The 26,257-nt window shown below is 39.1% G+C and overlaps 6 protein-coding genes and 1 non-coding gene across 7 annotated transcripts; 4 read left to right on the top strand and 3 right to left on the bottom strand.

The window, feature by feature from the left end:
• Window positions 1–24: 24 nt before the first annotated feature.
• On the bottom strand, window positions 25–2,402 carry LOC137730001 (high mobility group B protein 14-like). Its single transcript, XM_068469061.1, has 6 exons — window positions 2,269–2,402; window positions 1,499–1,681; window positions 1,087–1,144; window positions 937–981; window positions 403–483; window positions 25–292 (listed from the first exon to the last, which is right to left on the bottom strand). Exons 2-6 carry the CDS (start codon window positions 1,675–1,677, stop codon window positions 251–253), a joined length of 405 nt encoding a protein of 134 aa, XP_068325162.1. The 5' UTR covers window positions 1,678–1,681; window positions 2,269–2,402; the 3' UTR covers window positions 25–250.
• A 5,651-nt stretch (window positions 2,403–8,053) lies between these two features.
• On the top strand, window positions 8,054–10,737 carry LOC137728913 (3-oxoacyl-[acyl-carrier-protein] synthase I, chloroplastic-like). The gene is made up of 7 exons (XM_068467714.1): window positions 8,054–8,562; window positions 8,937–9,368; window positions 9,563–9,736; window positions 9,823–9,936; window positions 10,027–10,128; window positions 10,249–10,315; window positions 10,414–10,737. The coding sequence occupies exons 1-7, from the start codon at window positions 8,101–8,103 to the stop codon at window positions 10,479–10,481; spliced, it is 1,419 nt and encodes a 472-aa protein (XP_068323815.1). The 5' UTR covers window positions 8,054–8,100; the 3' UTR covers window positions 10,482–10,737.
• Window positions 10,738–11,363: 626 nt separating this feature from the next.
• On the top strand, window positions 11,364–16,402 carry LOC137729958 (DNA replication licensing factor MCM3-like). The gene is made up of 17 exons (XM_068469008.1): window positions 11,364–11,554; window positions 11,626–11,723; window positions 11,819–12,027; window positions 12,310–12,440; window positions 12,522–12,760; window positions 12,860–13,096; window positions 13,253–13,407; window positions 13,494–13,702; window positions 13,837–13,999; window positions 14,080–14,282; window positions 14,553–14,612; window positions 14,698–14,787; window positions 14,951–15,099; window positions 15,208–15,267; window positions 15,439–15,507; window positions 15,622–15,763; window positions 15,923–16,402. The coding sequence occupies exons 1-17, from the start codon at window positions 11,489–11,491 to the stop codon at window positions 15,980–15,982; spliced, it is 2,340 nt and encodes a 779-aa protein (XP_068325109.1). The 5' UTR covers window positions 11,364–11,488; the 3' UTR covers window positions 15,983–16,402.
• Window positions 16,403–17,303: 901 nt separating this feature from the next.
• On the top strand, window positions 17,304–19,275 carry LOC137729586 (uncharacterized protein At2g34460, chloroplastic-like). Its single transcript, XM_068468562.1, has 5 exons — window positions 17,304–17,552; window positions 17,623–17,835; window positions 17,969–18,088; window positions 18,622–18,894; window positions 19,002–19,275. Exons 1-5 carry the CDS (start codon window positions 17,304–17,306, stop codon window positions 19,164–19,166), a joined length of 1,020 nt encoding a protein of 339 aa, XP_068324663.1. The 3' UTR covers window positions 19,167–19,275.
• Window positions 19,276–20,163: 888 nt separating this feature from the next.
• Window positions 20,164–20,236, top strand: TRNAR-ACG (transfer RNA arginine (anticodon ACG)). Its single transcript has one exon. It is a non-coding gene; the product is annotated as a tRNA-Arg (tRNA).
• A 296-nt stretch (window positions 20,237–20,532) lies between these two features.
• Window positions 20,533–22,718, bottom strand: LOC137729843 (uncharacterized protein At4g18257-like). Its single transcript, XM_068468886.1, has 3 exons — window positions 22,328–22,718; window positions 21,654–21,974; window positions 20,533–20,912 (listed from the first exon to the last, which is right to left on the bottom strand). Exons 1-3 carry the CDS (start codon window positions 22,606–22,608, stop codon window positions 20,750–20,752), a joined length of 765 nt encoding a protein of 254 aa, XP_068324987.1. The 5' UTR covers window positions 22,609–22,718; the 3' UTR covers window positions 20,533–20,749.
• Window positions 22,719–23,009: 291 nt separating this feature from the next.
• Window positions 23,010–25,961, bottom strand: LOC137729449 (urease accessory protein G). The gene is made up of 6 exons (XM_068468398.1): window positions 25,568–25,961; window positions 25,006–25,066; window positions 24,599–24,800; window positions 24,204–24,325; window positions 23,967–24,071; window positions 23,010–23,368 (listed from the first exon to the last, which is right to left on the bottom strand). The coding sequence occupies exons 1-6, from the start codon at window positions 25,834–25,836 to the stop codon at window positions 23,285–23,287; spliced, it is 843 nt and encodes a 280-aa protein (XP_068324499.1). The 5' UTR covers window positions 25,837–25,961; the 3' UTR covers window positions 23,010–23,284.
• Between the last annotated feature and the right edge of the window lie 296 nt (window positions 25,962–26,257).

Here is a 26,257-nt window from a genome sequence, read left to right as displayed (position 1 = left end):
ATGAGTTATTCGATACAATTTCCTGGGGACAGTTAAAACTAGAAGTTCCTAGTAAGGTTTAGACTTGTCATCTTCCATTAAATAAAGCACAAACCGAACTGTTAAAATCTGAATTCTCGCTACTAAAATCGAATTGTGAACAGATATAGACAACAATGATACAGGCATGGGAGGTTTTACAAAGATACACGACCAGCACCTATGAATTGTATACAACTAGTGTACATCCACCATACGAAAACATGATATCTTAGTCAGACCAATCTTCCTCTTCATCATCCTCCTTACTATCCTGCAAATGTTAGAAATCTGCTTAGTAAATTGCAATTGACCACCACTCTGCATGGCTTGCAAGATAAGGTTCGGCTTATTAACCACAAAGATCATGCAACGCAAGTTTACCTTTCTTTGTGCATATTCTGCCATGGCCTTCTCAAACTCAGCTCGTTTCTCCGTGGCTATATCATAATATTGAACCTTTTCCTAATATAAGAAAAAAATGGAAGGAAAAAGAACAAAGAAACAATTCTATGAGCTATTTTTGGCCAAATCACCATTGTTAGGAACACTTGTAAACAGTCAAAGTTAAAATATTGCTTGATGCTTCATGCCACTGGATGAGCAACAAGTAAGATAGTCCAAATGGTGAGAACCATGGACAGTTATTAAGAAAGAATCATTGCATGATTCTGCCAGTATTACTTAAGTTATAAATAGCTTAAGTGAAAAAAGACAACTACATGCACATCAAGCAAGTCTATGCTGGTGAACGGGTCATATATTTTAACCAAAACTAGTCAGAACATTAAGTTAAATAGAACCCAGGTTGAAGAGAGTCGTATTTTATTGGATCTTCAATACAGAACTTTAGAGAAAGTGAAGCAAAAATATAACGAAAACATAAGAAGTCAACTGAAGTATACAGAGACCACAAACCTCATAGGCCATTGTTTTCCACTTCTCTCCACCCGCCCTTCCAATCTGAATATGAAAGTGGTGTATGTTCATGTACAATCGAACTGATGGGATGAGTAAGAAATGAAAAGCATGCAAGAAGTTAAACGAATTACCGCATCATAAACTTACTTCACGCATTTGCTTGACACCTGGATTTTGCTCTTGAAGTTCCTTACGATAATCCTCCCTTAAACACACGAAAATCCAGTTTAGGACAGTAAAACCTCAATCACCCAATGGCCTTAAATTTGGAAATTGCCCCCTCTAATAACGAAAGATAAAGAAGCTGAAGATTCTCTCAACTAGCCATGATATGAACACTAAAAACCAGAACCATAAGCACAACGAATGATGATGAACTCGATTTAGCCAAGCAAAAAGATGATGTGTTCTTATAGGACTAAGACAATCAAACAACAATATCATCGAGCCTATTGGAAATTTAATCAATTACAGCACATATATGCAATTAAATTTAGAAAGAGAAACCTGTCTAATAACATAAATGAAAAGCTAAACGGGAATGGAAGGAGGAACATACAAGAAATAGAAGAAAGCAGTTGGCGGTTTCTTCGGTATCTTGGAATCAAGTCTTGCACTTTTCTTCTTCTGCTTGGTTATAGTCTTCTTTACTGAAATGATTCTCTTTCCCTCCGCGTTTATGCTGCTTAACCTCGCTGACCTCCTTTTCCCCTCACTTTGTTGGACCTTCAACACCATTTCCCTAAAAAAAATTTCAACAATTTCCTCGATTACCATCAGTTTATTAAAGCGGGCAAAGAAAAAAGAACAAAACAACACATTCAGCCGCCACGTTGTCACTCACACAAAAACTAAACCATTACTAGGAACTCAAAGCAACATAAATCCATAACCCTATAATATTTCAGATATCTCTTCCCCCTCCTAGTCATTTCCGTTTCCTCTTTCCTTTTCTATCAATCCAATTCATCAGCAACCCGGCAGAGAGTAAGCGTACACTAAGCATTGCTTTCGATTCCAAAGGTTACAACTCTACAGAACATCCTAATCTAAACAAGACTATCGATTCCAATTTCTTTTAAGCTAAAGAAAAACCCACCACCCAACTGAGCTTAACCTAACTTCTTGGGCAAGAACAAGTGTGTTCTCCTCATTATCTAACACATAACAACACAACCCATCAAACAAAATGACAGAAATTACGATTCTTTGCTTTCTTTTCCAAATTTTTTTATCATTTCTTGGGTATTTTTCAAAAAACCAACAAAAATTCAGACAGCATTGAACATGTGGTGAGGAAAAAAAGGTAGAGAAGGGAGGGGAAATTACCCAGTTGGCGGAGGAAGAAGACGAGAGAGACTGCTGAGAGTTGTTAGTTTTCTTTGCCGTGTTTCTTCGCTTCGGGCCTTACGTCGTCGGTCGTGGGTCGGGTGGAGTGAGTGGGAAGTGGGCACAGCGACGATTGATGATTAGACAGTGGCGTGCACTCTCCGATGACGCCGCCGTTTTGGCGAGTACGGTGGGTGATGCGACGGCGTAGAGAGTGATGGTCGCACCAAGGAGTTTGGGCTATGCGGTTGCTTGATCAAGCCCAAGGTGACTATGCCGAGCCCAGTTTCCACCTTAAGTATAAGGGTTAATCTCAATTTATTAACTGAAGTTTCATGATTTTCAACATTTGGTATATGGAGTTTTTTTCATCCCAGTCTGGTACCTAAAGTTATAATTTTAGGACACTTTCATACATCCGCTAATCGTTCTCCCTCTTTGGCTTTCGGGTATGTAGAAACAGCTGCTTAATTTCAAATTTTATCCATCTAAAATTCAAATTTCTACCCGAATGCTTACTCAATCACTTGTTTTAGGGTTCCTTTTCTGTTGAATTCATGAATTGTTTAATCTATTTACACAACATGTTTAAATCTCACAGTTTGTTTTATGTGATGGGAATTCGGCAAACATCGCAAGCGCCTAGAAGTTGAAACAGTAATTAGAAATTAAAAAAAGAAAAAAAAATATGGATTTTTGTGGGTTTTTCTGTTTTTGTAATTATGGGGCAATAAACTGCTTTTAAATTATGATAAAATTGCACATTTTTTTGAAATTACTTTCTTTGTTAGCTCTTACTCTGATGAATTGGTGTTACCAAAGTGAACCACTTTGGATGGGGAGGGATTGGAGAAGGGGGTTTATTGATTCTGATTTGTTAATCAGATACTTGTTCATCAGAGCTGGGAAGCAGGTTGTGGAGGAGAGAAGCGAAGGTGGGTGTGGGTTGCAGATGAGAGATGGAAGGGAGGGTTTTGCGGGTTGCAGATGAGAGATGGAGGGAGGGAGGTGCGGGTTGCAGAGGAAAGAAGGGAGGGAGGGGATGGGGGGGAGGTAGGAGACGGATGTGGATTGTTTTTTTTTTTTTTTTTTTTTTTTTTGTATTTTTTGTATTTTAATTTTTTTAATATTCAAATGGCCCTGTATTGACACGTGGCATCCAGTTGTTGTCCACGTGGGCGCCACATCATTAGTTAACAAAGGTTCTAACGGAAAACTTAACGGATGTATGAAAATGTCCTAAAATTATAACTTTGGGTACCAGACTGAGATGAAAAAAACTTCATGTACCAAATGTTAAAAACCAGAAAATTTCAGGTTAGTAAACTAAGACTAACCCTAAATATAATTATTAGTTTTGTTTAATGTTTTGGCTACAACACCAGCACGAGAATTAGGGACCTAAAAAATGTGACTAGTAGACTAGATTGTATGCCGCATGTCTTTATATAATTGAAGAGATATTTGAAAGTAAAAGATCTTTCTTTCAATTAACATGTGACATGTTGTCTCACATTCCAATTAGATTGAAATATCTCTGGAAATTATGAGACAATCATTGAGATCATGTAATTTTCAGGAATACCCTTTTTTCGTGATAAATGGGGTGTGAAGAAAATTGTGACAAAAAATTTGAAAAAATAGAAAAAGTGTTATAAATAGGTAAAAGTTAGAGAGATAACCTTTACTAGTGACAAGAGCGAAACAGGTGTAAAATATCACAATGTAACTATAACACAAGCAGTGGCGAAGCCACGTGAGGGCGAGGAGTGGTGGCCACCCCTCCTCTCGCCGGAAAACAGGTCTGGAGATCTGGTTCAGCCCCTCTTCTAATTTTGTTAACATGGTGAATTATGTTGATGACAAATATTGGAAAGAAAATGTCCCCTCGCTGGAAAACCCGACTGGTTCGCCATTGCTATCCGGTGTCTTATTCTGTTTGCGCAGCAGCAAAGCTGATTCAATTTTTTCTTTTAAACCTCCAGGGCAAAATGATATCGTTTTGGTCTTGGTAAAAAAAAAAAAAAAAAAAAAAAAGGAAACGAAACGGCGTTGTTTCGTAAATGTTGGGACAAAAAAATTATAAGGGGTGTTCACTAACTTCCCTTCAGACTTCAGTCACTGTCCCCTGTTCCCTTTAGTCTCTGTACCTCTTCCTTGCTTCCTTAAACCAAAATTTACATGAAATTTGTTGTTTGATAGGCTGGGTAATTGAACAGACAAAAAGTCGAGAAGGGAGAAAATGAGGTTTCGCAAAGATGAAGAGTTCTCAGATGAAGGATTGGTGTTGATGTTGAATCGTTGATGGGCAGTGGGAGTGATGATTGATTTTATTTTGAACTTTTAGTTACTTACTTATTTAATATTATTAAACATTGATACTGTTAAACTAAGAGTTAAAATAAAGACACATGTCGTAAATATTAGAAAGAAGACACAAAGGAAGCACAAATTTGGAGATAACAGATCCCTCTAGGTTCCTGCCTAAATCTTGTTGGAGCAATATTAGAAAATATGAAAAATAACAATATAATTCCAATGATAATAATCATAAAGAAATTCACGACATCAATTATATATGAGATTAATATAAACAACTAGAGAAAAAGTTAGAATAACTGACAAACTTGGAGATTGAGGCTTGCATAAATGCAATGTCCTAAAGATAGAATTTCGCCCCTACTCTTGTGCTTGTAGTTCGGTAGGCGTCCATCTCCCAGGATTCAACAATCTATAATCCGAAGTCAAAGCACTTCAATCTTCGAACTCTGGCGAACTTTATATATTCCGTACTCTCAAGACACGACTCGGAATTTGACTCACAAAACATGAGAGAAACAAAGTGGGGAAACCCTATTTCTCAAGAGTAAAAATTAACTCTAATTTTCTATATTTAATACCAATGGTTTCATGGGTTTATATAGAATCCAATTTCTACTTATCAAAGAGATGTAACTTTTCATCTATAAGTATACATCATTTATCAAGGGAATACAACTAAACAACATAACCTTTCTAAGAAATTGGTTAACAATATTTTTCATTCAATTATTAAAATTATATACTATAATATATAATATATAATTTCCAACAAATGTTGCACAGGCGCCTAGCTGCTAGGCCACATTTTGTTGCCTGACTAGCGCCTAAATGTTTTTTAGAATCTAATCTTAACAAATGTAAGATTTTTACATGGCTTTCATACTACCATTTACAACCACTTTAGTGAAGAGACTGTTTTCTGTTATGAATATTGATTCAAAACTTTGCACTTTCCAATGTGAAAGCAACTGCTTCGATTAAATCTTACACTCTTTTGAATTTTGCCCCTCCCCTCGGCAAATCCTGGCTTCGCCACTGAACATAAGGGGATGACAAATAAAAGAGCGACGGATAGATATTGATGTTATTTATCTTTCTTTTTTTCCGTATTTTGATAGTTCACAGAGCACTCTATTTATAGAGCAACTCCAGCATACACCTTTTGAAAATACGATCTCCTTCATTTCCAAAATCTACATTACTGTATGGGTATTGAAAATCTGTGTGGGTATTCATTAATCTGCCAAATATTTTTAACACTGCCAATGTTTTCAACAAAAAGAAACTGTGACGCCACGGCAATTAGCAAATAGAATATTAATTAGTAATTGTTTATTCACAAGCAAGAAAATGTAGTAATTTTGTTCTTTTGTCTTTGATTTTATAGGTAAAACCAAAATTTAATTTGTTTTAGAAAAAATAAAAATTGGTTGGCCCAACGAACAATACAAGCCAATTACTTCTTAACCATATGTAAAAGCATGTAATATTAAAAGAAATAATCAAGTTTAGGAATAGGATTGGCTTAACTTTAACAGAATATCCTTGTTATGAAAACTAAAACAAAAAGAATAATCCATTAAAAAAAATTCTAAAATAATCACATAAAGTACCAAATTTGCTTAGCCTTTTCTTCAAGGATGGATCATTTTTCACCTAATCCACCTAGTTCGGGATCTGGACCGTTGAAATTTAATTCAACGATAGTTATTATCATTTTTAAAGTAGTCCACTGTTTGTAGCCGTTTGATCAAATTTAAATGCCCTCAAATCCCGAACTAGGTGGATTAGGTGGAAAGGTGTCACATCCCCGCCCGGGTGGGACCACTTCCCGGGCCCGCTCCACCACCGTAGCACGATATTGTCCGCTTTGGGCTTACCATTCCCTCACGGTTTTGTTTTTGGGAACTCACGAGCAACTTCCCAGTGGGTCACCCATCATGGAATTGCTCTAGCCCCCTTCTCGCTTAACTTCGGAGTTCCTACGGAACCCGAAGCCAGTGAGCTCCCGAAAGGCCTCGTGCTAGGTAGGGATGAGAATATACATATAAGAATCACTCCCCTGGGCGATGTGGGATGTCACAATCCACCCCCCTTAAAGGCCCGACGTCCTCGTCGGCACACTTCCGGCCAGGGATTGGCTCTGATACCAATTGTCACATCCCGGCCCGGGTGGGACCACTTCCCGGGCCCGCTCCACCACCGTAGCACGATATTGTCCGCTTTGGGCTTACCATTCCCTCACGGTTTTGTTTTTGGGAACTCACGAGCAACTTCCCAGTGGGTCACCCATCATGGGATTGCTCTAGCCCCCTTCTCGCTTAACTTCGGAGTTCCTACGGAACCCGAAGCCAGTGAGCTCCCAAAAGGCCTCGTGCTAGGTAGGGATGAGAATATACATATAAGAATCACTCCCCTGGGCGATGTGGGATGTCACAAAAGGGATCTGGAGTTCTTCAAGAACTCTGTATGTTTTCGCCTTCATTTCAATGAATATTTATTCTTTGTTATCTGGGATGGATTTGAAAATGTTAAAAAGCGTTTCTTACAAATAACAACACTTCTGATTGTGTTTAACAAAAAGAATTATTAATACTTATGCCAGACAATGCACTTTGATTTGTAACAAAAATTTCAACGTGTTTACAACGAAACCATTTCTAAGTGAAGTGCATTGCTCCCTACGTGTACAATCTCAAACGACGTTTTAATGTTTAAATACGTTAAAATGGGCAAGTCATAGAAGTAGTTCTTTAATTTATATAAATTATATGTTTTTATACTAAATTTGTAATAAATTTTTAAAATTTTTTTTGTGTGTATTACTAATCATAGGCAGAGTGATAAGTCAAAATAGTTTTAAGAGAATTATTATTGACATTCCAAAAATCTCATTTTACACTCCAAACTTTTTATATTTGGAAAGAAAAATACACTTTTGAAAAGTGTAGAATGAAATTTTTAGAATGTTAATAACCCTTCTCTAGTTTCAATACTTGTGTATTAATAAATAATAAATAGAAATAATCGAAGTAAGTAATTCTAATAATTAACTTAAAGACAAATATTAACATAAATTTATACAATTACCAAGAGTCAAGATCTCTGTTGGAGTTTGAGAACAAAATAAATAAAAAATAAATGAAATAGTTTTTACCCACAGTGACGTGGCATCACACAGATAATAAAGAGCAGCTCAAAAGTTGAATCCAACGAGGTCCACTTCCCAAGCCAAAACTTTCCTCATCCAGAAATGTTTTATTGTGACGAGAATATAAGTAGTATATTACGTGTTTTTGTATAACTTGTGAGAATTTTTTTATTTTTTAAGTTTTTAAGTTTTTAACACACATATTTATCTGTTATATTATAACACGTTTTTTTGCTTACCAGTCCCACCGAAAAATCTATATCCTCCAAATAAATACCAGATTCTTCTGCCCTTCTCATTCACATCGTTGGCGTCGCCTCTCTCTCTCTCTCGTATCACTCACTTTCTCTCTCATCGCCATGCAGTCCCTCCAATCCTCCACACTCCGGCCTGCTCCATTCGACCCGATTCGGAAACGGGACCCCCATTTCCCTAGTGTCACTACCAAAACCGCCACCTCCTCCAGGCGAATCTCATTCATCTCCGCCTCTTCCGCCCCTGCGGTGTCCGCCCCTAAACGTGAGACGGACCCGAAGAAGCGGGTCGTCATCACCGGAATGGGCCTCGTCTCCGTCTTCGGCAACGACGTCAATACTTTCTACGACAAGCTCCTCGCCGGGGAGAGCGGCGTCGGGCCGCTCGACCGGTTTGATGCGTCTAAGTTTTCGACCCGGTTCGGGGGCCAGATCCGCGGGTTCTCATCGGAGGGGTACATTGATGGGAAGAACGATCGACGGCTCGACGATTGCCTTCGGTACTCCCTTGTTGCTGGGAAGAAAGCTCTCGAGGATGCTGGTCTTGGCGCCGATAACCGATCAAAGGTCATTGCTTTATTTCATTTGCATGTATTCAATTGTTTCTGTATGTTCATTAGCATAATGGGGGGTTTTGCAATGCTCATTAGAGTGATGGGTTTCCGGTAGAGCGCGCTAATTTGGAGCATTTGGTTGTTTATGAGATTGATTAGCTTAATTTTGTGTGTTAAGAGTAATGGGTTCTGTTAAAAAACTATGGATGTTGGTGTAAATTCAATGCTAATTGTACGACATGCATGGAGTCGTTGATGTGTATGGAGAATATTTGTGTGCATCTATTTGATTATCATCCAGTTGAAAAATGTTTGTTGGCTTTTTGTTTTTGTTTTTTTGAACAGTGAGATGAGTCTCTAAAATGGTTGGTTTTGCTTCACTTACAGCTTGATAAATCACGGGCTGGGGTGCTTGTTGGATCGGGAATGGGTGGTCTTACTGTCTTTTCTGACGGTGTTCATGCACTGATAGAGAAAGGTCACAGGAAAATTACCCCCTTTTTCATTCCTTATGCTATTACGAACATGGGGTCTGCGTTGCTTGCTATCGATCTGGGTTTTATGGGACCGAATTATTCCATTTCGACTGCTTGTGCTACTTCAAATTATTGTTTCTATTCTGCTGCAAATCACATTCGTCGGGGTGAAGCTGATTTGATGATTACTGGCGGAACTGAAGCTGCCATAATTCCTGTTGGGGTGGGAGGGTTTATAGCATGCAGGGCCTTGTCTCAGAGAAATGATGATCCAAAAACGGCTTCCAGGCCATGGGACAGAGATAGAGATGGCTTTGTTATTGGCGAAGGTGCTGGAGTATTGGTAAGCCTGAATAGATTTTTATTTTGAAACAAAAAATGATCATATAATCTAATATTAGTAGACGGACCCCTACAAAATTCTATCTCAGCTATCATGAATTCACGATGATTGAAGCGTCGAGTGTATACACTGAAGTTGACCCTGTTTTTGTCTTAAATTTTAATCTTGACATGTGAAGAGTTTTGGTTTGACAGGTAATGGAGAGCTTGGAACATGCAACAAAACGAGGTGCTACAATTATTGCCGAGTACTTGGGAGGTGGTATTAACTGTGATGCTTATCATATGACTGATCCTAGAGCTGATGGGCTTGGTGTATCTACGTGCATACAGACATGCCTCGAAGATGCTGGTGTATCGCCTGAGGAGGTACTCTCTCTTTTCGGTAAACTTATCTTATGTTCTTGTGATTGTTCCTCAGCATCATTTGGTGAACTACTCCCTCACTTTATCAGGTTAACTACATCAATGCGCATGCAACTTCTACCCTTGCTGGTGACCTCGCCGAGATAAATGCTATAAAGAAGGTGTTCACGAACACTAAAGATATCAAGATCAATGCAACTAAGGCAATCTCTCTTATCTGATCCTCTGTCTCTTTAGAATTCATATGATGTTTCTTTTCTGACTACGTATTTCTTGCCCTTACTTTGTTTCAGTCTATGATCGGACACTGTCTTGGTGCTTCGGGGGGTTTGGAAGCTATTGCCGTCATCAAAGCCATAACAACAGGATGGCTGCATCCTTCCATAAACCAATTTGTATGTTACTGTTTCTATGATTTTGGACGCTGTTTCTACAGCATATTGTTAGTTTGATTTCTCTTATTTGAAACACTATGCTAATGGTTTCCGACGTGTGGCATGTCCTTTATGAAACAGAACCCAGAGCCTTCAGTGGAGTTTGACACTGTTCCCAATGTAAAGCAGCAGCATGAAGTGAATGTTGGTAAGAAGACCAAACCTTGAAACTCCCAGTGCTTTTTCAGTTTCAACTGCTCAAACACCGTTCAAGTAGAGTTACTAAACTTTCGTAATTTTTTTCAGCCATATCGAATTCATTTGGATTTGGCGGACACAACTCTGTTGTGGCCTTCTCTCCGTTCAAGCCCTGATCATCCGACTTGTTTTCAAGTTTTGTAGTATACCAACGATGCTTAGAGGAGATCTTAATTTATTCAGAAAGGTTGTTCTCTATTTTATGGACGCTAGTCGTCGTTCGATACCTAGTTCTGTGAGGAAACTAGTAGGAGAATCAATGTTTTGTTTTTCTTTTATATTATGAGGTGGTTAGTATGAAGTTGTTGTATTAAATGGAAAGGTTGTTTTGGTATATTCTTTGAATTCTGAGTATGGATCACCAATTTTGCATGTTGTAACAGTTGAAGATCCTCTTATAAAGTGTGACTAATCTAGAGAGGTAGAGGAAACGCATACTTGACGTAGCCAAGTTTCGTCGAATTGGCTAGAGTAGTTCGCTCTCTTCTATACATGCAAATTCAAAAGTCAAATATCCTTCCTGTTGTGTACGAGTCAATTTTGTTTTTGCAGATGGTGTATAACAAAATTTCTCGTTTATTGAAAACGCTTTCAGTTATTTCAAAAACAGTTTCGTACGAGTCAATTTTGTTTTTGCAGCTGGTGTATAACAAAATTTCTCGTTTATTAAAAACGCTATATGTTATTTCAAAAACAGTTTCATACGAGTTAATTTTGTTTTTGCAGCTGGTGTATAACAAAATTTCTCATTTATTAAAAACACTTTCAGTTATTTTAGAAATAATTTGAAACGAGCCTTAAGCAAACGAGTCTAATTCATTGTTAATTTTCTTTACAGCATTTATCATGCACTTCTAGAACTTGAGACTTTTGAAAAATCTTTTCCAATCAGCGGTAATTCTAGTTAGGCTAAATAAATAAAAAATATTTCAAAAGAAAAAGGAAACGACAGCGTCGCATAGGATAGGATGATATTGGCGCCCGAGGAAGGGGAAAGCTCTCGCATTTTCCCGCCAACCCTAGGCAGAACAAAGGGGATGCGATAGCACTGAGCAGTTGCTCACTCTCTCGAACTCTCAATCGCCGTCGTCGCCGATCTTCTCTTTTCTCTGCAGAATATAAAATGGACATCAGCGAAGAAGTTAGGGCGGTTCACCGGCGAGATCTCCTTGCTTTCTTGGAAGATGGCGTATGTCCTCCTCCTCTCTCTCTCTCTAACTCTCTCGCTTTCTCTCTTTAACTAGCTTAAGTGTTGCGCAGATATACATGGACGAAATCAAGGCCGTCCTCAACCACAACCGCCGCCGCCTCATTGTTGACATCTCCGATCTCCACTCCTACGGCGACATTGGTTCCAGGTTCATTCACTTTAGCTAGCTTTGGTCAATTCTACTCCCCAAATTAATTTCAGAAGAATCCTAGTTTAATTTCGCCTTCGATTTTCAATTTGCAGGATTCTGAGAAATCCAAGTGATTATATGCAATCCTTCAACGACGCGGCCACTGAAATCGCCAACAGGATCGACCCGAGGTACCTGAAGCAAGGAGAACAACTTCTGGTGGGGTTTGAAGGCGCTTTTGTCTCGCGCCGTGTCACGCCGAGAGATCTGCTCTCCGAGTACATTGGTTCCATGGTTTGCGTCCAAGGAATTGTCACCAAATGTACCTTCTTACTCCCCTGCCTTCTTCTATTGCCTTCCTTTCATGCTCAATCAACGTCTTGGAAACGACAATTCTTGATAAAAATTTGAGAAAAATGTTTAAAATGAGGAATGATTTTATGAAATTCGAGGTTAGCGGTGTTGATTTGGACTAGGAAATCAAAAACCCTAAGATTCTTTCTTTTGTTAATTTTCAATTTAGCTAATGAACCGCATCAATTTTTGTTTTTGTTGAAAATGTTAGCTGTGGACGAGTCTAACCCGGTAACTGACTCATTTGTAGGTTCTCTTGTGAGGCCAAAAGTTGTTAAGAGTGTTCACTTCTGCCCTACTACCGGAAACTTCACCTCTCGAGAATACCGAGACATTACATCCAACATGGGTTTGCCTACAGGATCAGTTTATCCTACAAGGGTAATCTCAAGTTTTTCACTTTAATCATATCTTTTTATATTGTCAGGGAAGGGTTTTTTTAATGAAAATATATTGCCACAGGATGAAAATGGTAACTTGTTGGTGACTGAGTACGGACTGTGCAAATACAAAGACCATCAAACTTTATCTATGCAAGAAGTTCCTGAGAACTCTGCTCCTGGTCAGCTTCCGCGGACGGTGGATGTCATAGTTGAGGATGACCTTGTTGATTCATGCAAACCGGGAGACCGTGTTGCGATTGTAGGGATATACAAAGCTCTTCCTGGCAAAAGCAAGGGAAGCGTAAATGGAGTATTCAGGTAGCTTCAACCATGAGGACTGCATAAATTATTATCTTGTTTATCTTGTCAATAATCTGTTCTAGTTTCATACTTAGACATAATGGCCTTGTTGTGTAGGACCGTTCTCATAGCGAACAATGTTTCGCTGCTCAACAAAGAAGCAAATGCACCAATTTACAGTCCTGATGACATAAAGAACATAAAAAAGATAGCAGAAAGAAGTGATACGTTTGACCTGCTTGGGAATTCAATTGCACCCTCTATTTATGGACATTCATGGATAAAGAAAGCAGTAATATTGCTAATGCTTGGTGGAATGGAAAAGAACTTAAAGAATGGTACTCACTTACGAGGGTAAGTTATGGTCAACTTTTTCTGTTTGATGGATATTTTACTGTCCTAATTGTGCTTACCTATCTAGCCCCTACTTTTTCTCTAAGGCCCTGCCTAAGTGGTTCTCTGGCATAAAATTGAATCTTGACCAAACAATGTCCTTTTCTTTTCTTTTAGTGACATTAACATGATGATGGTTGGTGATCCGTCTGTTGCCAAATCTCAACTTCTAAGAGCAATTATGAACATCGCTCCCTTGGCAATATCAACTACAGGCCGGGGTTCTTCTGGTGTTGGCTTGACAGCTGCTGTTACTTCGGATCAAGAGACAGGTAATAACGTATTCCTATCTCATTCAGTTCAACTTTAGCATTATATGATGTTATTACCAGGAAGATACTAATCTGTCTGTTATCAGGGGAGAGAAGGCTAGAAGCTGGTGCGATGGTTCTTGCTGATCGTGGTGTTGTCTGTATTGATGAATTTGACAAAATGAATGATCAAGATCGTGTTGCCATACATGAAGTTATGGAGCAGCAGACTGTAACTATTGCCAAGGCTGGTATCCATGCATCCCTCAATGCACGGTGCAGTGTGGTGGCTGCTGCAAATCCCATATATGGTTCTGTAAGTGACACAGCTAATGGTCATCGACCATTTAATTTCCTATTTGCAGTTTGTTGTTCTTGTCGTGTTTTGTTTATTTAATTAGTTTAATTAATATTAATTTTTGTAACGCTGGTTTTGTATGAATCATGCAGTATGATCGCTCTTTGACACCAACAAAGAATATTGGACTTCCAGACTCTTTGCTTTCTCGTTTTGATTTACTATTTATCGTATTGGATCAAATGGATCCTGACATTGACCGTCATGTCTCAGAGCATGTGTTGCGCATGCATCGGTATCGTTCTGCAACTGGAGGTACTAAAGCAGTAATCTTCTGTTTATGTTTTACTATCTTGGAGAAGTACAAAATAAGTTTGACTAACTTATAAGTGTAGGTGAGGCAATGCTTGATGGGAGCTCGGCATTTGGAAGAGAAGATGAAACTGATAACGACTCATCTGTATTTGTTAAGTATAACCGAATGCTACATGGGAAAAAAACTGATAGGGGTCGGAAGCGTGATACGCTCACAATCAAGTTTCTTAAAAAGTATATTCATTATGCGAAGAATAGGATTGAGCCTGATCTGACTGATGAGGTACTGGGGCTTTATTTGTTCATTTATTTACTTAATATATATGTATGTTTTCCCTTGATCACGTCATTTGGATTGCTTATCCCTTCGAATCCTATTTTGCAATCTACCATATAATCTCTTTCTTGTGGAGAGCCTTTTCAGTTAGTTTTATGAACTTGTCTTCTTAACCTCATCGTTGCATCATGAGGTGTTTTATGAACTTGTCTTCTTAACCTCATCGTTGCATTATGAGGCTGTTTGACAGTTAATAACTGTTTTTTTTTCCAACAGGCCTCTGAACAAATTGCAACAGCATATGCAGAACTCAGAAATGCCAGTTCAAATGCAAAGGTCATCATTTGTCATCATTGTATATTGAGGCATGGTCAATGCAATGACTTTCTGACTATCATCTGATATTATTTTTGCCATTCAGACCGGTGGAACACTTCCAATTACAGCCAGAACTTTAGAAACCATCATTCGTCTCTCGACTGCTCATGCGAAATTAAAGTTGAGCAGAAAGGTACCTTGTTAAATTTAATGATTAATAAAGATCTGATGGGACTAGTTCATTCTGCTCTTCCATTTATTGCGGAAATCAAAACTATGGTTGCTTCATCAGCTTAAGTGTTCCATCAATCGCAACGTTCATCAAACTCAAAGTAATGATAAATCTGCCTTCACAGGTTTCAAAGTCTGATGTTGACGCTGCTCTTAAAGTTTTAAATTTCGCAATATATCACAAAGAGTTGACTGACATGGAGGAGCGGGAGCAAGAAAGAGAGCGAGAATTGGAGAGGAACGGCGCAGCTAACCATTCCGCAGGTCAAGAAGGGTAAGTGTATTTCCAGAAATTGCCCGTATACATAAATTGATGTTTTCAATGTTGTAAAAACTGTAAAGTTCTTCCTTCACTTTTCTCTTATAGTGTTCATTTTCGCAGAGCTGACCATTTCGCTGGTCAACATGATGGGTCTGGCAATGGTACTGCTAATAATCAAGAGTAAGTTCACTTTTCAGAAATTGCCTACATGTACTAATTGATGTAATCTCCATCGATAACTAGACCCTATAAAATCTATGAGTCCTTCACTTTTCCCTTACTTATAGTATTGGTAGTGCTGTCATATTCAAAACATTCATTTAACTTCTTCCTGTGTTTTTCCTGTGCTAGTTCAACAACTGAACCCATGGATGTTGACCCTCGCACTGAATCTGCTGCTACTGATAACTCCTCCGAAAGGTTCTGCCTAGACCACCAACCCAGTGTGCTCCTGTTTTCTATTTTGTTAAATTAACATCTGAGCCATTTGTTTCTAATGCCAATTCAATTTCTTTATTCCTTCTGCACCTACAGGTTAAAAGCACTTACTGATGTTCTAAATCGAGTACGGACAGTACAGCGCTCGGAAAGCATATCCGTTGAGGCCTTAGAGAATGCTGTCAATGACGGAGCAAGTGTTCCTTACTCAAGGGCAGAGATAACCTTCCTATTAGAGGTAAATTTTCATTAAATTCGCGGACGATATACTGCACGAGCATCTTGCAATCATCTGTGCTAAAATCATCGACTTTTTGGTTGCTTCTTTCATAAATTTTCGAGCTAGTATCTTTTCGCATGAAGGGTAAATAATAACAGCGAACTTGATAATCTTCAGGAACTCCGAAAGAGAAACATAGTGATGGTAGATGGTGGAACAGTGTTCATAATATCGTGAGAGTTTGTAAAGGATCGCCTGCAACTTGTTATGCGAGGTAATGTATGTTGCTATAGCTTCACAGCGGAGACGGATTTGCTTCACTCCCAAGCTACTGAGCCAGCTTAGTTCTTCAAAAACAGGACAGTTTTATACGATTATAGCCAAGTCTTGAATTTCAGGGAGAGCAGAATTTGGCAACAGATCGGACCCGTCACGCATCGATGGAGGGGAATACTGAATTTACTTCCAGTGTTGGCCTCATATGTCTTCTTATCTGTGGTTCTTAGACCTGGAATTAAGAAGCAGATTTTCATTATTGTAATCTGTGTTATTTGCATAATCTCTTTTTAAGAAAGGTGATTAAAAGCTCACGTCGGATCGGACCACTGAAACTGAAAACATGGGCTTAGCCTCTCAGGGCCCAGAAAAAAACATGTCCTTAGTAACCATTCATTGCCTTACCAAACTCAAACAAAAAGAAAAACTCGGCTTTCGCGTGGGAGAAGCTTGGGTAGAGACACCGATTTGTAGGACACTTCGCAAAAACTACGGAAAAGATTGGAAGTAGGATACTAAAAAGGGGAATACGCTGGCTGCATTAGTACAAGGAGCATGGAAAAACATTACAACTTTTGGAGAAGAATTTATAGGACACGAGTATATCAGCTAACATGGTTCTCCATTCTAATGATTTTGTAAGTTTTGTACATGTGACTTTGTAAGTTCACGTCGGATCGGACCACTGAAACTGAAAACATAGGCTTAAGCCTCTCGGGGCCCAGAAGAAAACGTCCTTTGTAACCCATTCATCGCCTTACCAAACTCAAACAAAAAGAAAAACTTGGCTTTCGCGTGGGAGAGATACCGATTACGTCATTTGTAATACACTCTTCATAAAAATTATGGAAAAGATTGGAAAATTTATATTGCATATATTGCTGATAGGATACTAAAAAGGTGAATACGCTGGCTGCATTAGTGCAATGGGCATAGAAAAACATTACAAATCTGAAGAAGAATTTACATGACACATGTATAGCAGCTGACATGGTTCTCCATACTAATGATCATTGTAAGCTTTGTACATATGATGTTGTATAATAACATAAGGTATTATATCGTACCATATAAGTTGCTCTCCAATTGTTCAAGAACATCAATCGAAGCATCTCAACCAAATTTAAATCTCCCTCCTCGTCTTATAATTTTTTTTTTAAATTAATTTAGTGATGAAAACATGATTATTACAGTTGCAGTTAGGAAAGTAATGAAAAACCCCTCCAAAAGAAAAACCCCAACAAGATAGGAAAGGGCCGACCCCACTGTCCCACAACAGCAAATGGGAAGTCAAGACAGGAGAGGGCTGTGTTGGTTGGACTTGGAGGACAAGCAAGGGAGCAAGATAAAGCAAATGGCAGCTCCTCTGCCTTTCATTCTCAGAAACCCTCCTCTACGTCTCTGCACTCACCACCTACTCCCTCCTCTTTCCTACACCACCACCACCGCAACAACCACCGCCAAGCCGTTCTATCTGATTTCCTTCTCTCCCTACAACGCCAGGTCCTTCCCCATCCTAATGTCAACTCAGGTCTCTCTCTCTCTCTAACGATGCCATTAATATTGGTTTTTGACTATTAACATGTTAATCTCTGATTTAGATGGAAGGGGGTGAAATTACAGAGGAAGTTACGGAGACAACTGAGACCAATGTGATTGGGACGAAGAAAGTATTTGTGGCCGGTGCCACTGGAAATACAGGTAAAATGATTGTTGAGCAGCTGCTGGCCAAGGGTTTCGCAGTTAAAGCCGGAGTTCGGAACTTGGAGAAAGCGAAAGCTAGCCTTCCCTCAGATAACCCAGCTCTTCAAATTGTGAGTTTCTTCAAAATTTCAAGTGGTGGTATTGATTCATGCTGGTTGCTCAATTGGGTTTGTTTTGTTTCGTTTTGGGGAATGTTTAATTTGTTGGGTTTTCGATCAAACGATCTCTTGTGTTTGTTTGCAGGTGAAGGCAGATGTTACAGATGGTTCTGCTAAGTTAGCAGAAGCAATCAGCGACGATTCAGATGCTGTGATTTGTGCCACTGGATTTAGCTATGGATGGGATGTGTTTGCTCCATGGAAGGTCAATTTGATTCTTTTATCTGTGCAATTAACATCTATGTTCATTACTTAGTGGAGCAACTTCTTGAAAAATTTGTAAAAGTCCCACACGGGAAACCTGGAAAACTAAATATTGCATCGAGGCCTTTTGTATAGAACCCTACACCCGCAAGCTGTGAAGGTGATTAAGTTGGGGAAGGTATTGGTGTCGAATGTTGATTAATAGTCCGTTTCTCTGAATTATTAACGCTACTACCTCTATGTAGTCGATTGTTGATTTTCGACTGGCGTTTGTTTAAGTTCGATCTTTAGGTTGCTTCTTGTTTAAGTTTTACTCTAGCAAATGACTGATGGTTTAAAATCCTGGGTTTTAGCCTCTGGCTATCAATGGAAAGAGAAACCTCCCTTATTTGATCATTGATTGGGAAACGAAATCATACTTTTAGTGCAGGTTTTGCTGTCTAGAAAAGGATACTTTAGTGTAGGTTGTAATGGAAATGACATTCGTAATTCCAACATGCTTTTGTGTCTAAAAAAAGGTTGATTTCAGTGCAGGTTGATAATTTTGGCACAGTGAATCTCGTTGAAGCATGCCGTGAACTTGGTGTGAACCGGTTTATTCTTGTGAGTTCCATCTTGGTCAATGGAGCAGCAATGGGGCAGATTCTCAACCCAGCTTACATATTTCTTAATGTTTTTGGACTCACCTTAATAGCAAAGCTTCAGGCAGAGAATTATATCAGGAAGTCTGGTATAAACTACACGATTATAAGGCCCGGTGGGTTGAAAAACAACCCTCCAACTGGAAATCTTGTAATGGAGCCGGAGGTAACACAATCCGTGTCACACTTTGTGAAAATTTTCCCCATTTAATCGTGTTAAGCGCGAAAACCTGAGTTGCTTTAACCTAATTGTTCTCTTATCTCTCTTGATAGGACACACTTTCGGAAGGCAGCATCTCTAGAGATCTGGTTGCAGAAGTAGCTGTAGAGGCATTAGCGAATCCTGAAGCGTCTTACAAGGTTGTGGAGATAGTTTCGCGGCCTGATGCACCCAAGCGTTCGTATGAGGATCTTTTCGGTTCCATCAAGCAACGGTGATCGTTCACTCACTGAGTTTCATACCAGATTACTATGTTGTCAAGAGTAATAGTAGTATTCCAATTTTCACTAAATTATAAATAATTCTCGAAATCAAGTTTTTAATAAAGATATTGAACATCACTTCCAAAAGAAAATAAGCAAGAAAAGAATAAGATGGGGAATTTAAGGGAACAAGTTTAAAAGAAGAAAGCCAGCAAAGAAGCCATGGCCCCTAGTGCAGCAGCAGGAGCACCTAGAGCGGCCGCCGTGCTCTCCATCGGTGCAGGTGCAGGAACAACAACATCTTCAGCAGCTCCGAACGACATGAAGCTCACAAGAACAATCGTGCAGATGGTGAAAACCATGGCCAATTTGCAACCCTCCATATTTTTTTCTTCTGAACAATCGTGCTGATGTTTTTGGTTTGAGGAAAATGATGAAGCTTAAGTGGGTTTTATAGGGAGGGGATTAAGGAGTTTAGTGAATGGGAGCGTGACACATGTCGGATTATGTTGCTTTAACAGCAAGCAAAATGATTTGGGAGTGGTGTGGGATGTGTTTAAAAATGCAAGATTAGGGGAATATAATCTCTTTCCAGACAATTGCTTGGAATATTTGCATCAATTTTAGTGGAATACATGTGAGTTTGAGCTTTGTGCTCCATGTGCTGTCCACACGTTATTCAATATTTTGAGGTCGTCGGATTGCTCTCCAAGTTGGGCCTTTCAGAATTGAAGCCCACAATGGAAGATGCTAGAACTTGGGCCTTTCAAAATTGAGACCCACATAAATGAGAGAAAAGCCAGAGAAACAAATTACGTAGTGTTATAACAATGAGTGATAAGTTCAGGATACCGCCACAATTATATTCTTGTTAAAATGCATGATTCGCTCACAATGCCGTCCCAAGGGCTGGAAAATCGAATCTGTCAAGCCCACCTTGGAAGATACTAGACATTGGGCTTTCATGATGTACAAGTGTAAGTATTAGAACAAACCCCAAACACCATCAAAGGACTCTGTGGCCCAATGGATAAGGCGCTGGTCTACGAAACCAGAGATTCTGGGTTCGATCCCCAGCAGAGTCGATCTTTTTATTTTTTTATTTTTTTAATTGTTGTTTTGAACACACTGCCTTATAGCTAAGTTTGGAATGTTATAACAGTCAGTCAGGATGGCCGAGTGGTCTAAATTCACGTCTGACACTTTGGGTTCGATCGCCAGACTCAAGTTCTGGTCTTCGAAAGAGGACGTGGGTTCAAATCCCGCTTCTCACATTTTACTATTAACTTCCGTTTTTTGTAATTTTGCAATTTCTTACATGATCATATAAAGTTCGACTCCAACTAATAATTTTCACAAACATATGAAACGACGGAAAAAAGACTAATAAATACACTTTTTTGATTGCTCAAGCAAGGAATACATGTCAAATGCTATTGTTCTGTGCCTCCATGGACAATACGAACATGAAGACACTGCAAACGGAGCCACTTGGTTAGCGTCAATCGGCTGAACTTGTTTCTTTACTTCAAAAATGAACCCTGAAGCGAACAGCAGGATTCGAGATGGCTATTGCGGTCATCGCCTCCTGCTGTTTATTATGTCTGTTCCTTGTTACTTGATGCTGCTTTAAGTCTCTCTAACTGTTTCCGTATATAAGCCTGTTTTAACTTCTCACGACGAGCAGCTGCTTGCTCTTCCCTGCGCAGTTTGAGCTCAGATGCCTTCTCTCTCGCTTGATTTGCTTCTTCGTGTACTTCCCTGAATTAAAAAAACACAAGACCAGAAATCATGAGATGACTGTTGCCAGGAGCATAGAGATTTCACTCGAGCAGTAAGTATCTGTGACCAGGACGACGAAAGACTAGAATCAAGTAATAGGAAACATCCTACGTAAATGGAGAAACTATAACCACACAAATAATATAGAAAGAGGAGAAGAAGAAAAACCCGAATCCAAACCCTTTTTTCATTTATTGATGAAATAGATTTACTAGTTTTTGTCTCGATAGCATAGTTCTAAAACTACACTCATTTATTCTGTTTATGCTTCTTTCAGCTCATTTCTTGCAAGAGCATCTTTCTATCTATAGTCCGGCACTCAAGACATTGTACATGACTTAGTCGAAAATTAACAGAATAGATCGGCAGTCCTATATAGAGCAAACGGAAATTTAAAAACAGGATTGCAAATCAAGAATGGGTCAAAAAGCTTAAGCAACTCATCCATAGCTCTACTACCAACGCCCAGCCCAAATATGAGTCTCAGCTCAACTACTTCACCTTAGAGGATTAGAAGAGTAACAGCGGCAACACGAAATCACTGTGGCTAAATGTTAAGTACCCAGACTTGCATAGAATATGGTAACACTGAAAGAATAACACTAACAAAAGTTCACTCGAGATAAACGCTTTATCATTATCTGATTGTGATTGGTTAACTAAACTGTATGTACATCATATATACTTATAACTTATAGTGAAATAATTTGAAAACTTTACCTCACAAAACGCTTGTGAATATCATTGTCCACTGTTGCATCCGCTCGCCCAAGCCCCAAAGGTTTCGTGCTAAACAGCGTAGAAGGATCGTTCTCTCCATCTTGATTCTCCGGAGATATTACAGCAGGTGAATCATGATGCTGAGTCTGCTGCGGTTCGTCATGCTCAACTCTCTTGCCGTAAAAATCCACACAATACTTTTCTTTATCTTCTTCATCCGATAGCTCACCCCTTGCTAACTTATCGTACAATGCAGCCTTCTTCTCCAACGCTGCATAGCTCGCCGATCCATCCTTCACTGCTTTTAGCTCAAGCTTGTCCCTGAATTTAAATCAACAAAAACACAATTGAATTAGCAGAAATCCAAACTAAACCCTAGAGATAATTGAACATCAATTGAAATGTTTCCTAGATCAATGATGAGATGGGCAAGTCAAAGTGTTTAATTCAAACAAATCCGCAAACTTCCCAAAACAGAGAGCTCAAAAATCTCATCATATCACTAAACAGCATCTAAAATACTCTTAATTTGTAATTAGAGAACAACAAGAACCCTAAATTACCAAAAGGAATCCTAACCCATCGATTACCCTAATCCAACAAAACAACTGACAATTAAGTAAATTGAAATTAAACCCAGAAGAAAATTGAGGAAAAAGAAAGAAAAGACGTACTTGTGGGCCCGGGCGTCGACGCCGGAGTTTTTGGCGGAGAAGTCGTCGTGTGCGGTAATTCTCTTCTTGGCCCGATGGAACTCGATGTCTGAGCCAGCGAGTTCTTTGGACTTCTTGGATTCTTCTTGGGACTGATAGAGTTGGGCCTTGAGCTCCATGATTGAGGAGGCTCCGACGCCGGCGATGGCGCGGTGCTTCTTCGGCATAATTGAGGACTCCGTCAGCCATCCGAGGGACTCCACCACCACCCTTCTCTTCTTCGGCTCCTCCTCCTCCGCCATTTTTCGGCAATTTCAGGATCGAAATTGTTGGTCGTAAACTGGAGATTTCTGTTTTCTTCCTCCTCTGTTTGAATTTGATTTGATTGGCTTCGCGGAATTTCGTTTCTTCACTCGGGCGGGCGGTGGTAAATTGGTAATGGACTCCACCGCAACGGTGTGGCCCGGCCCATTTCAGGATCTAATTGTTCTTATTTCTTTTCCTTTCTTACATTTTTTTTTTTTTTTTTACTTGTCAGAAATTTCTTACAACTTATTTTAAATAAAAAAAAATCATGAATAAAAAACATGATAGCGCTATTCGCACACGCTATTTTGCCTCCTACAAGTACCTATGTTAGTTTTTCGTCATTGATCTTCAATTCATTGATCCAACGGCCGAAAATTAAAAGGAATGTGAGAAATAAAAATAAGGATGTGAAACCTTGTTTTATTTATCCGATTAGTCCGAAAATCACCCCTATTAGACAAAAACAGCTCAATAAAGTGACTGCCTTGAAGACATACAGCTCAACTGAGAGACATGGTAGCAAAGGCAACGAAGAGATGAAGGCAACGAAGGGTCAAACATCTACGTGCGATGAAAAGAGACCGAAAATTCAAGTGGCATTTGTTCGTCCAGGTTTAGATGCAGCGGGGAAAGACAAAAAAAGGACACAGAACTTCATCGAAGACGGATTCAGTGGCGCTTCTTCCCTGTTGCTACCTCCCAAGCCTGTAATATGTGGTTCACGATTTCTTCTACTCCTTTCCCATGCTTCACCTGCATATATAGGGTTCACAGGCATGTAAGTCATGAACATGAAAGTTCAATATTGTTACTATAACGAAAAATCATTCAAGAATCGCCTTCCTGGCACAACGAAACATTCCTGACATGATTGGGAAATGGAGACATGGTTAATAGTGTCTCGCTTGAGACGAGAATATGTAATCATAGATTATGTTCATTCCAAAAATAGGCAGATACAGCTTTTTGATTTCATGTTGAGCCAATTTTATGTTAACAAAACATGTTGGTGCAGTTGTGCATCTCCTAATATGAGAAGCACAAATATCAGCTCACTGCATGTTAACGACAAATCATTCAAGAATCACCTTCCTGGGACAACGAAACATTCTTGACATGATTGGGGAACAGGGACAGGGTTAATAGCGTCGAGGATATGTAATCACAGATTGTGTTCCTTCCAAAATTGAGAAAATACAGGTTTTTGATTTCGTGTTGACCAATTTTATGTTAATAAAACAAATTAGTGCGGTTATGCATTTCCTAACATGAGAATCCCAAATACCAAGCTCACAACATGTTTACAATGCAAAAACAGTAGTGAACGCATGTGATGATACGACCAACCAACCTGAGCAAAGACAAAAGGCCCTCCATCTCGCATTCGAAGTGCATCACGCTCCATCACTGCCAAATCAGCTCCAACTGCTGCTGCAAGATCAGTCTTGTTTATCACCTACAATCAAATGTTATCAAGTCATTCACATATCGATCCCTTATGATTTCATTTCTGAAATTGGAACGACACGATTGATGGGTAGACACTAGATAGAAATGGTATCCTCAAAAACGATGAATAAGAATATACCAGAAGGTCAGCCTGAGTGATTCCAGGGCCACCTTTTCGTGGAATTTTATCACCACCAGAGACATCTATAATGTAAATAATATAGTCGGCCAGTTCCCTGCTGAAGTTCGCAGCTAAATTATCTGCATTCACACAAATTCGATTGGATAATGTTAATAAAAGCTCAATTCAACCACTTGTTATCATTCACATACAAATTCCTCCATTTATGTAAACTTTACAATGAGCATTTTCGTCCAAACTAAAATTTTTGAACATTTTCCATTGATCAAGCTACATTTTCTCAAATCAATACCAAACTCCAGATGGCTCCATCAATTCATTCAAACTCAAGTGCAATTCCAACATGAGTATCAGTCATCTGTAATAGTCATTTAACTGTTTCTAGAAAATACCTCCGCCTGATTCACAAAGCAGTATGTCGGTCTTGTACAAGTTAGAAAGCTCCTCAAGAGGGCCAAGGTTAATACTGATGTCTTCACGAATTGCAGCATGTGGGCAGCCCCCAGTTTCCACAGCACGTATTCTTTCTTCGGGAAGTGCTCCATGCTTCACCAAGAACTCACCATCCTCTTTTGTGAATATATCATTTGTCACCTGTAATTGTTACACTTATTATCTTTAGACTTGCCTCAATCAACTTGAAACACGGGTGTTAAAGGTCTGCGTAGACTTTAACAGTTACTGTGCGAAGCTCAATACAATTTAGTAGAAAGCTAAACAGTTTTTTGAAGTATTTGGAACATCATAAAGACAAAAGCTTGAATCTTTTGAATTGTTCGTCGCAAGAACAGTTACTTACTGCAGCAAGACTGTACTTGTCACGCAAAAGTGTACACAGAGCGAGCATCAAAGCAGTTTTCCTGTATGTCGTGAAGCAGCATTTCATCAAATCTCAGTAACCAGTATGATTTGTGCTAGCAAATTGGTATTCAAAACTACGAAAATAAAACAGGCACGAACGAATTCCAAATCACAAAAAACCCAAAATCATTCAGAAGAAATCAAACAAATTTATAAATAGTTATGCTGCAACAATTTTCTATCATTTAGATTGTTTCACAAAGTTATCCAAAGTTAAATTGTATCACTCTTCACTTCCCCCAACGAAGAGGGATTTCCGCGCTTCCCTTTTCACCTCCTGCAATCCTCCTTTCGTTCTATCATTTAGATTCTCCTTTAATTCATTCAATCCAATGGCTAGAAAAGCATAGCGAAATGCAAAAGGTGAAAAGGGGAGCGCGGAATTCACTTCCCTAAAAACAAAGTGCCAATCTTTACATCATTTCTAGTCTTTTTAATCTAATGATGCAATTGATGAATGTGATAATATTTTCAAAAATGTCAAAAATTACCCAACTTACCCAGTACCAACAGGTCCACCAATGCCAATGGTGAAAGCCCTTTCATTGAAATTCCTGGAGACGAGAGGTGGAGCTCTTCTGCTGAAGTAGCCAGGGGAGTATATGGGTTCGTGTGAGTGTGGCGCCAGCCCATCGTGGCTATGGTACACCTTCCCATCTGCGCCCACCCATGAATTCGTTGCAGCTGAACTCCCATGGCTATGATCATGATCATGATCATCGTGGTGATGATGGTCATGGTCATGATGATCATGGTGGTGGTCAGCCATCGATCACTACTGTCTGCAGAAGTTCTACTGTGTCCCTGTGGGTCAAGAGAGGAGGCAGGAGGACGGGGATTCTGGTTGGTTTGGGTGGGTACATACGGTTTGGGAAATGTTATTGAAACCCCAACAGGATTTTAGAAATCGTAAATCGTGTCTGTTAATGTATATATTATATAATTAGTTTTTGTTAGGTATTATTTGTGTTTAATTTTAAATAAAAACATTTAAAATGATTTTCAACTGCACAATGTACAATTAACGGATATAATTCATATTTCATCCAAACTTTTACAAGATCCGGATTCGTTGAAACCGAAATTCCTGTTTCTAACCGAAACTTACATTTTTTTGCTTTGAAATTTCTATTTTACCTCACGTACAAAATGGGTTAAAAAAAAAAAAATTGAGAAACTCATCGAGAAGC

This window comes from Pyrus communis, chromosome 3 (genome assembly GCF_963583255.1).
Source record: "Pyrus communis chromosome 3, drPyrComm1.1, whole genome shotgun sequence".
NCBI lineage: Eukaryota > Viridiplantae > Streptophyta > Magnoliopsida > Rosales > Rosaceae > Pyrus > Pyrus communis.
Note: the sequence above shows the minus strand (reverse complement) of the source record. Positions and strands in the feature narration are given on the sequence as shown.